A 10,770-nucleotide genomic window follows, 5' to 3' on the forward strand; every position below is an offset into this window, starting at 1 on the left:
TTCCTTCTGTGAGACAACGGGATCATTGTGGGTGAGCGAGTGTGCTTGTGGTGTCAGATGTATTTAAGCGTTGCCTGCTCTCAGAGGTAACACACTCACAGTCATGGGTTGCTTTGCACTGTGCTTCTTCCTCCTGATGGTGGAGTTACCTCTCACTGATGGTGAGTAAAACATTTATTTCACTCAAAAGTTCAATAAATTCAGGTGACGGCATCTTCAAATTTCAAATTTTAAACGCCAAAGAACGTGACTAAACCTATTATGTATATTAAGGATGCACCCCAAGTATAGTTAAGATGCAACAAACCAAAGTTTTATCATCGATGATCTGACTATTGTTATTTGACCCCTTTTGTAAAAATGATTAAATAATTCAAATACCAAATGACTCAGAAACAGATTGGATTGCATAATGAGAAATAATTCAATGCTCACAAGTGTGGTGCCGCTTTCATTAAAAAAATTAGGCCTCTACTGAACCCGGTCATTGTCCTTGGGTTCTTAGTTTTATATTTAGCTGAATCACTAACTCAGTTTATGAGCGATAGCAACTAAACAGCCTCCACCTTTTTTTATATTATGTGTTGTGTGTGTCACTTATCGCTGCTAATTGTACCGACCTCAGTTGGAAAACTCCACCCATTAACACTAATAATTATAACAATAATAATATGAATAATAAAGTAATACTAAGAATAACAACACTAACCTGCTTCATGAGACGTCATTGCATACAGGATTTATGTTATTGTTCATACAGAAACTGGTGACAGATTGTGTCTCTAAACAAGTACTTGCCTTTTATGAATGTTTTATCAAATCAAGAACCTGAATTCATTGTTATCCAACTACAGTGTTGATGTAACTGTCTGGAAGTTCACAATGAATGGTTTTCCTGAATTCAAATGAAATGACACGTCACTGTCCCTTTTAATGTTCTAGCACAATCCGGGGCAACCACTCCAGGTACAATAACGGGTAATAGCCTCAACACAACCTGTCCTGTTCCTACACTTCTCCAGTGCAACACATTCTGCCTCCATGTTAAGTTGATTACTGATCTTAAAAGAACCCACCACTACATGCAGTACTGAGTCTGTGGTTTCTCTGCTGTGTTGTGTGTGTGTGTGCGCTCCAGGCTGTGCAGGTCCACCAGTGCTGTGCTGCTCTGGTCGAAACAACGCCTGTGTCAGGGGGTGTTACTGTGACGATTTCTGCTCAGTACTCAATGATTGCTGTTCAGACTACAACACCACCTGCACACGTAAGTGACGGTAAAGACAAACATTTAAAAAGGAAAAATTAAAACTAATGAAACTTTATGGCAGAAGGAGCTCACAATTAATTTTGAAGATGTGTGTTGAGACTGTGGGGGAAACAGGAGTAATATAAATTACTGGACTTCATAAATATTTGTCTTACTGATAATAACCGATGTTTAAAGGTTGAAAATGAACTGGACACATGATTTGGAGTTTTCCTTGGTTAAAACATTTTGGGGAATTGGCAAAGTTCAGCTCCACCATTACACCCATGATTTGTTTTCCTTGACGACACTTTAATAAGATGTTTCAATACTTTGAAAGATCTTATTATGGCTACAAGAGTCATTGTAAAATTGATAAATCCTGGATGTCCAGGAGCAAAATAAAGATCAATAAAATGACAGAGACAATGACAATACAGAAACGACACCAGAAATGTGATGAACATGGCTGTAGTTCTATGCTTGATGAGGTTATTGAAGTCTGCTACATGTCGGTGGTGATGGAACTTCACAAAGCATTGAACTACAGTCAGGTTTATCACTTCCTTCGGTGCCCTTGAAACAATTTGTTGTGCGAAATTTGCAGCGCATTTCTGTATTTGCATGTGTTGTGACTTTTTGCAGAGCATGTGTCGTCAAATGGATGAAGTTGTTATTTTTAATTTGCGCGTGTTTTTTCTAGTTGCATGCGTTTCCTTAATTTGCAGTGCATTGAGCTTGAAAGGGTCGATCTTTCCTCTCGATTACAGCTTCGGCCACTATACCCCCGAGCAGATTCCGCACATCAACAAGCACCACTATGACGGCCAATAGCATCACACCCTTCAGAACCCTTGTCTCTTCAACAGCAGCTGCTCCTACGACAACAAGCAGAAGGAGAACATCTGCACTTCTGAATGTGAGCAGCACCTCAGCTTCCGTAGAGTCTGCTGCCACAGCAACCAGCCAAACCAGCAACACCACCACACCCACACCAGCAGATAACAGCACCACTTTATCAGCCCCTGTGACGACTTCTTCCGCCTCCTCACCCGATACAACATCTACACCCGCACGTGTGAGCACAACCTCAGCATCTAGTGCACACAACACAACCAACAGCAGCACCACCCTGACGCCTGCTCCCACTCTCTCCAATACAACAAACAGTAGCTTATCTGCACCAGTAGATGGCAGCACGTCCTCATCTACAACCTCTGCTTCTACATCAGACTATACAACAAACAGCAGCACGTCTACACCATACATATACAGTCTATGGCCTACACAGACAAACGTCACCACAGCGGCATCGAGCAGTAACCCTACACCTGCATATGGACTCACACCTTCAGGATCCACCGCCTCTACAGCAACAGGTTGGTCATTATGATGGATCCATAAACTGTTATACCAACAGATTGTTTTTCTTCTTATTGTTTGCATCAATCAATGATCCTCAGGGACTAATTTCCTCTAACATGGAAGCGAACCTTTTGTGTGTCTATGTTCTCACAGCAGGAACAACACTGTCAGAGACCAGTGCTACTCTGGGAACTAGTAGTGTCACATCTTCACCAGTAGAGGGAAGCACATCTGACATTTCCACCATTGACACAGATTCCCAGAAGACCAGCAGCTCACATAAAGGTGCAGTAAGTGAAACGCAGGGTGTATTTATTCTCCAAAGTGGCTAATTTTTGTTGTCATAATTGCAATCACATTGACAATTATAGAAATGTGCAGTGCACTGTCGGAGTCTGCATAGCAGATTCCTGGTGGGCAAAAAGTAGAAGAACCAAAAAATTACTTCTCGCCCTCAACAGAAGCCAGCTTGGCTACGTGGCAGAAAAAAAGGGACCACCAGCAAATACTCAATCTGTAAAAATGACGACAAGGGAAGGATGATAATAATAACACTTCATTTGTACTTTTTTAGTGACGGTTCGCCTAAGAGCTTCTGTTTTATCACATAGTGAAGAAAACGAAGATGTGATCTCAGAGGCTTTATCGAATGCAAGTACAAACTACCTTTTAATATGATTCATTATATTTTATTAACACTGATAAAACAAAACGCATTTTAAAGACTGTTGTTTCTTCAATCACAGCTTCTGACCCAGATCTTTCTGCAGATGAAATGTGAGGACTGCACCGTGGGCATCAAAACCATCAAACTCACCTAACACATCATATGCCTGTATATACTTTCCACATATTTATTCAGCACTATCTGCACTACATGACGTCAGGAAAGGCTGAGCACCCGAAATCAAAGTAACGTGGTGCTGTTCAACTGAAGAGGGGCTTTTACGTGGTATTTAAAGGACGGGAGTAAGTAAAAGGATAATTATACTGCCAGTGGTGGTTATGGCCCATTTAAACCACAGAGGTCAGTGAAAATAAGTGAAACAATTTGGGGCTGGTTCAAGTCAAAGGTCCTCTCCTGAGAAGGTGCAGAGTAAAACAACCTCAGGGACAAGTTAACAAAATCACATCAGAAGAACTGTTTCACTGTGGTGGAAGAAAAAAAACAAATCAATCAATCAATCTATTGATTATATTCTTGACCGATTATTTTGTTTAATAAAATGTCAGAAAATGTTGAATATGTGTGGTCATTTTTTTACGACCAACCCCTAAAACCCAAAGATGTCTAATATATATATATATATATAGATTGAGAGAAATTTCCCTTTGATCATCACTCAGGGAAGTTAATTGATCAAATAAAATTACTGCAGATCATTTTTTGTATTGTACAACAACACAAAAAGTGGTTTTCAGCTTAACAACTAAGCAAAATATCAACTTTACCGTGACGTTAAAACAACTGATGTTTCATTCACATCAATATGAACCATTGCACATCTGACATACACGACTTATGCATTTCAGTCTTCAAACCTATGCAGATTCATGTCCGTATTAAAAAGTTTCCAAGACTTACAGACTAACATACTTATTTATGTGCTTGAGATAGAAAAAGTCAACAGAGTCGGGAAGATTACTTCTTAAGGTTGATGACGTTGTGTGTGTGTCAGTGTGCCTGTGGTGGCATGTGTAGGTGTGTGACTGCCTGTCTGTAGGTGTGAGTGTACGTGTCTGTTTGTCAGTGTGAGAGTTTCTGCGATGGGTGCGTGTATGTTGTGTCCGTCTTAACTTGTGTGTGCCTGTATGTGTCTGTAAGTCTGTGTATGGTTGATTGTCTGTCTGTCTGTTCTTGTGTGAGTCTGTGTGTGCTCGTGTGAGACTGTTTGTGCTTGTGTGAGTCTATGTGTGTGTGTGTGTGTGTGTGCTTGGGTGAGTCTGTGTGTGTGCTTATGGGAGTCTGTATTTATCTGTGTGTGCTAGTGTGAGTCTGTGTGTGTGTGTGTGTGTGTGTGTGTGTGTGCTTGGGTGAGTCTGTGTGTGTGCTTATGGGAGTATGTATTTATCTGTGTGCGCTTGTGTCAGTCTGTGTGTGCTAGTGTGATTCTCTTTGTGTGTCTGTATGTGTGGAGAGCAACAACAGCTTAAGCCTGCTCAACACAGACATACCTCCACACTGTGAACGAGCAGCTGAGCCTCGGCAGTGATATAAAAGTGGAACGTCATGTAAACAGAGACACGACGCAGCAGAGAGACATTCACCAAACGCAGCTAGAGGATGTTGTCACTCACGTGGTTCCACTGGTTCCACTGGGCCCAGTCCCTCCTCCACCGTGTGTCCATCATGGAGCTCAACACTTTAACATTCTTCAACAGGAGGTTTATCCTGACTGTGTCCACTGTGTCGCAGCAGCAGAATCATACAAGAGTAAACACGTGTTTCTTCTTAATTACAAACAAACTCCACCTGTTGGCCTCCGGTGGCGCCACTGTCGTGAGGGTGCAATATCCTTCCTCACCACTCCCGCTCTATAACATTATCCAGCCGTTGAAACGTAGGGAGGCGCTGTTTCACACATTTTTTTAATGTGATTTTAATTTTTTTTCATGAAGTAAACTTTATGAAACTTACAAGTTTTACCATTTCAACAACAGTCCTGAAGGTTCAGGGTGTAGAATTTAGTGGCATCTAGTGGTGAAGTTGCAGGTTGCAGCTGAGCACCCGTCACCTCACCCTCCACTTCCTCATATAGAAGAAAGAGAAACAGTCGCAGCCGTCAGTTTCATAAAAACTGAAAAGGTGTTAGTTTGTCCAGTTAACAGGCCTGTAAAAACATGGTGGCCTCCGTAGAGAGAACCAGCTCTTGATGTACATTAAAAATAATAAAAAATAAAGGGGTCTTTCTAAAAAAAAAAACATCAATGAAAACATCACCTGTGTTTTTCTGCCAAAAACTCCCTTTCATCTAAATCTTACTCACTGGATCAGGCTAGAACACTGGCTTACCTTTAGCTCCTGCACCTTATTAAAACTTTTTTGTACAAGGTCTACTTAATTGCAATTAAATCTGATATTTTAAGACTAAAGTCATAATTGTATGCCCTTTTTTTTCTTGAAAAATTGCTGACATTAAAAGGTGAATAGATGGTCAGAACTGTTGCAGATTTATTGTTTGTCGCTGTCCCATTCAGCCTAACAATAAAGCACAAAATGTTGAACTGAGTAAACTTGAGCATTACATCTAAACAACAGATATTCGATTCACATCATAAAGGGCCCATGTATATCTGACATTCACAGTAAGAGCTGAGCTATATGGTCAAGAATCACATACACATTTTCATATAAGTAAACATTTATAATTGTCACGATAAAGTGATCAAATAATAGGAGATCATGAGGGTAAAGTAATAATATTGTGAAAATAAAGTCATAATAGTGTGAGAATAAAGTCGTCATATTTCAAAAAGGAAGTTTTAATTTAAGTTCAAATTAAATTAAATTTTTGAAAGATAATATCTTAAGATAAAACTGCTAAAACGAGGAATGTGGAGCATCAATAAATAGTCAAACAAAACACATCTGGTTTGTAGTAGTGTCACATATTCACCAGCAGGTGGCACCTCATCCACAGTTCCCAACCAAAGGCCTGATTCCAGCTCCATAGGCTCATCAACAGATTCAGGGACAGGTTACAGTCAGTGACACATTGGTTTAATTCAGTGACGTATAGTAAACACTCTGCACCTTTACATTGCCCCACTGCTCTCTTCACATATTTTAACAACTTAACACGATTTATGCGGAAAATGAAGAGGTGATTTTAAAGTTGTTATCCACTATAAGTTCAAAAAATCTGCAAGTAAACTTTATCAAGTTTCACACAAAAGCAATCCATTATTAAGGTGTTGTTCTCTTATGTAGATAATTGTTTATGCACAGTCTAGCAAAAGATGCACCAACAGACATAGACTATTCGAGAACGTCTCTGCAGCACTGGGGGAAAACAACTTGGAAAGTCTTTCTGGAACTTCATGTTCATTCGAGGTCCTGCATCACAAACAAAATTACTGAAGAATAAACTACAACCCGGTCGGGCTGTCTGTTTGATGCCCTTGTGGTGTTACATCTAGACAGACTTTGAAATGTAATATTGTACTAAGCAACTCATATGATTATAATTGAAAAGGATAATCATTTGAATATGAGATATGTTATGATATCTAATGCATTATTATAAACTTTCTTTAAGAGGATGTTTTATATTCATATAGAAACATTTCTTAATTCAACTGTATGTAAGGCTGTTTCCAAATGAAACAGAATATTACTTTGAGTCTTTCAAACTTGTAACAACTTAGAATTGCTTCCCAGTGTTCTGTAGATAGATAGATAGATAGATAGATAGATAGATAGATAGATAGATAGGTAGATAGGTAGATAGAGAGATAGATTTCAAATTGGGAATTTTAAGTAGCAGCAGTGGAATTACAACAGCTCAAAATAGAATGCAATGAACCTAAAATGTACTGAAGACTGCACATACTACCTCAGTAAATGCCAAACCATAAAGTAGAATAAGAAGTAAAGTTAAAAATATAATAGAACAAAGAATAAGCCTATATATAAGAGACTAAATACAAGAGATGACAAGAGAAAAACGTGAAAAGTTGCAGTTTGAATTTAAAGACAATGTAATGAAGTGGGTAGGAATATAACAATCAACATAAAATATGAATATAAGATGTGCAAAGATGAACAAGCCTGTCACAGAATGTGTCTATGTACTTATTATTATTTTATTTCACTCTTATTTTGATGCTGCTCCCTCATTTGCTGATGAAGCTGCTTGATGTTGTCTGGTGTGAAAAAAAACGGAATAGATCGGCTCTGACTTCAGGCCTTGGCTACAAATCCGAAGTATGTGCATAAGTGTTTCGAGGGCAGACTGATCCGAATGGATGAATGCAATGTTGTTAGGTGGAGGATCTACACGTGGTGACCCCAGCACTTCAAGGGAGGAGGATGAGACAGAAATTTAATTAAGAGGGAAGAAGAGGAAACAGGTCCACACGGCCTGAGGGACCGGCATAACCTCCAGGAGCGGATAGTTCAAATTAGAGTCCACACCTTTGACCCCGCGGATTTTCATTGCGCAAAAAAACAACCGCTTTTTAATGCCAAAAAACTAAACTCTTTCTCTCTTGCATGATGATCCGAGGGGTGGGTCCCACCGTATACCTGCTAATCTGAGAGGTCCTCCCTTTCCACCGCAGAGGTCACTGCAGCGACGCCAGGTGCAAATCAGAAGCGTGTGTTCCCCGCAAGCTCCTCAGCACGATCCCGCTGCGCAATTGAAGTTGATTCTGCAGAGAGAGAGAGAGAGAGAGAGCGAGAGTCCCGGGTTCACGTTTCGCCGCAGCTTTGTAAACTTAGATCGTGCAGGGGGTCACCGGGAGGTGGAAGCGTCCCTGCTGCAGCCGATCGTCTCCAAAGATCAGTTTCAATGTAATGGCACAGGAATGTCGCTGTATCGCACGGAGCTTTGGATCCAATTAGAGCCAATTTGAGAGTGAGGACGTCGTTTTTGTTTTATTCGGGATCATTTGTTGTGTGCATGCAAGTTGTCTTCTCCAGGCTTGTTCTTCAGCTTCTGTTCAAAGTGCCGCTCGGTGCCTCAGAGGGAAAGCGCTAGACATGAAATCACGACTGGGACATCCGGTTTCAAACACAGTTTATTAAATATACATTATTATAAATGTATAAGTCTAATATAAATTATTAAAAATTGGCAGAATATAATCCTAATTTAATTTGTTCAGTGGGTTAACTGAATTGATGGGCAATCCAATGTCAATATTCTCTCTCTCTCTCACACACGCACACAAACTGACTGCTAGCTTCTCTCTCTCTCTCTCTCTCTCTCTCTCTCTCTCTCTCTCACACACACACACACACAACACACACATATACACACACACATACACTGACTGTGAGCTTCTCTCTATCTGTCTCTCTCTCTCTCTCTCTATCTCTCACACACACACACACTGACTCTGCTAGCCTCCCTCTCTCTGTCTCTATCTCTCTCTTTCTCTCACACACACACACACACACACACACACACACACACACACACACACACACACACACTAACAACCTACTTCTATCCTAATCAGGAAACTCACTGGTAACACATTACCTAGCTTTAACCCTAACCTAAATCAAATTCTAACCCTAAAATCAAGTATCGACACTCGACAATGAAAGTGGGTCAGAAAGTGTCATCACTTTCCTAAGATGACCTCACGCTGTAAGGTCACAGCTCAAGATGGTCTTCACAAAGATATCTATCCAAGTACACACACACACACACACTCACACACACACATGGTGTCCATGTTGTCCGCACCATCATGTCTGTTGAGGTATCCCTGGCTCCCTGTGGTGTGTGCATGTCGAAGGCCCCAGTGTTATTGATCCTGATTGGGCCTCACAGGAGGAGATTCCGGCCTGCCATTGACCCACAGTTCTCCGTGTTTCCACCCGACTCTCAGATCATCAGAGGCAGCTGCCTCCTCCTCCTCCTCCTGCCGGCCGGCCCTGCTTGCGTGAGGTTTCTGATTGTCAGATAGAAAAGGTGGAGGGGGGGAAAGGGAAAAATGAACTTACTACAGGTTTTTGGCGAAATCACTAACAGGTCTAGTTTGACTAGGCGCACTGACATTTTTCTGGCTTGGTGACTGTCAAAACATACCCCCCCCCCCCCCCCCCCCCCCCCCCTCCATGCGTTCATGCGCTCCCTCCTTCTCCTCAGAAAGCCCGTGGCTCACAGGCCGCTCTCCTCTTCAAAGTCAAAGTTCTCTGCCATAGGGCCTGTGTTGAATTCTTGCGATGACGACTGCCCAGTAGTTATGAACTCCTCGTAGGGGTCCTTTTTCTCCTCTTCGCTGCCCAAGCATTTTAAAAGGGTTGTAGCAAGAACTGAGTAGAAGATCATGACAAACAGGATGTAGAAGTAAGCATTGTCATATGAATCCCTGGAGCTGGAGACAGAGGAGACCAGACCGGTGCTGTTGGAAACAGTCGTGTTGGTTTGGTGCCCGTTGTTGACGACGCCGGTGTCCTCCGCGATCTGCTGACATCTGGAAAGAAGAGAAAGCAGGAGGGTCCGGTTCATGGGTTTCATATCAAAATGGAAAGAAGCAGAAAATCTTCACAGAATCAAAGAAGAAATTAGATAGAACAGGGACCAACAGAGAACGGACTGCAGCTGGAAAGTCTGTTGGAGGCAGGCGCTCACCGCTTTAGGAAAGGAACGCTGTGACTCACCCACTCACTCTTGAAGTGACTTGATAACGCGGTAACACCGAGATAAAGCCCATTCCTTTTCAGCCCTATTGGATGCAGCCAGAAAATCATAAGCTCCTTTAGAGAAACATTTGTACAGACTTGTTTGTCATTTTGATCTGCCGGGACGTTCTGGCTCAAAGTATTTTCCAAACCTCCTTTTAACTCTTTTCCCCCCCATCTGATTCTTTTTTCTTTTTTCCTGTCTTGTCCTCTTTGTACTTTTTTCCTTCACTTTCAATTCGGGGGTTTGGAAGCGGCAGAGACGCTTGGATTGTTGTCAGCTCCGGTCAAGTAGTCTACTCATTTCAAAGGGTGCTGGGGTCAGAGGTTAAGTTGTCTCCAGTGTGTTGCTGCTTGACTGACACTCCGCTCTAAAGCAGCCCCTTTGGCTTTTTCACTGATTGTGTCTTACAAGTTGAGCACTTGTTAAAAAAAAAGAAAAGTTTGTTGAGAGTAAAGAAAATAGTGAAATGTGATCTTACTTTGAATGTATCACGTCGGACAAACACAAACTGAGCCTAGACTGGCAAAGAAATGTGATAACACACAGATACAATCACACAAACACTATTGGAAACACAAAATTACACAAAAAATACACATATTTAGTGTACTCGCACTATTTTCGACCGATGCTGTGAATGACGTGAACAGCTGCATACCTGATCCCTAAACCTCCAGAGGAGCGATAAAAAAAAAAATCCACTGCTGATATATGTAACCTTTTGAGGAGTCTGCCAACTGGGTGGACAGTGTTTTCGTTTCTGTTCGGCAGCGAGAGCCAAAACCCCTTTGAACC

The 10,770-nt window shown here is 41.4% G+C and overlaps 1 protein-coding gene and 1 long non-coding RNA gene across 2 annotated transcripts in view; one reads left to right on the forward strand and one right to left on the reverse strand.

Annotated features, from left to right (window-relative positions):
- LOC128455064 (uncharacterized) overlaps positions 1–5,065 on the reverse strand; it is a 101,553-nt gene extending 96,488 nt beyond the window's left edge. Inside the window, exon 1 of the long non-coding RNA XR_008341674.1 lies at positions 4,910–5,065. This is a non-coding gene — a long non-coding RNA (uncharacterized LOC128455064). The remainder of the gene's footprint in view (positions 1–4,909) is intronic.
- Positions 27–3,232, forward strand: LOC128455063 (uncharacterized). Its single transcript, XM_053438694.1, has 6 exons — positions 27–161; positions 943–978; positions 1,139–1,264; positions 2,017–2,625; positions 2,765–2,901; positions 3,186–3,232. Exons 1-6 carry the CDS (start codon positions 104–106, stop codon positions 3,186–3,188), a joined length of 969 nt encoding a protein of 322 aa, XP_053294669.1. The 5' UTR covers positions 27–103; the 3' UTR covers positions 3,189–3,232.
- Positions 5,066–10,770: the final 5,705 nt, after the last annotated feature.

This window comes from Pleuronectes platessa, chromosome 13 (genome assembly GCF_947347685.1).
Source record: "Pleuronectes platessa chromosome 13, fPlePla1.1, whole genome shotgun sequence".
In the NCBI taxonomy this organism is placed as follows: domain Eukaryota; kingdom Metazoa; phylum Chordata; class Actinopteri; order Pleuronectiformes; family Pleuronectidae; genus Pleuronectes; species Pleuronectes platessa.

What these genes read in the sequence shown, in the direction of transcription:
- LOC128455063 (XM_053438694.1), top strand. Translation starts at nt 104, where the DNA reads ATGGGTTGCTTTGCACTGTGCTTCTTCCTCCTGATGGTGGAGTTACCT. An exon ending in CACTCCAGGTACAATAACGG is followed by an intron (nt 979 to 1,138) that starts GTAATAGCCTCA and finishes TGTGCGCTCCAG; the next exon opens with GCTGTGCAGGTCCACCAGTG. An exon ending in CTACAACACCACCTGCACAC is followed by an intron (nt 1,265 to 2,016) that starts GTAAGTGACGGT and finishes TCTCGATTACAG; the next exon opens with CTTCGGCCACTATACCCCCG.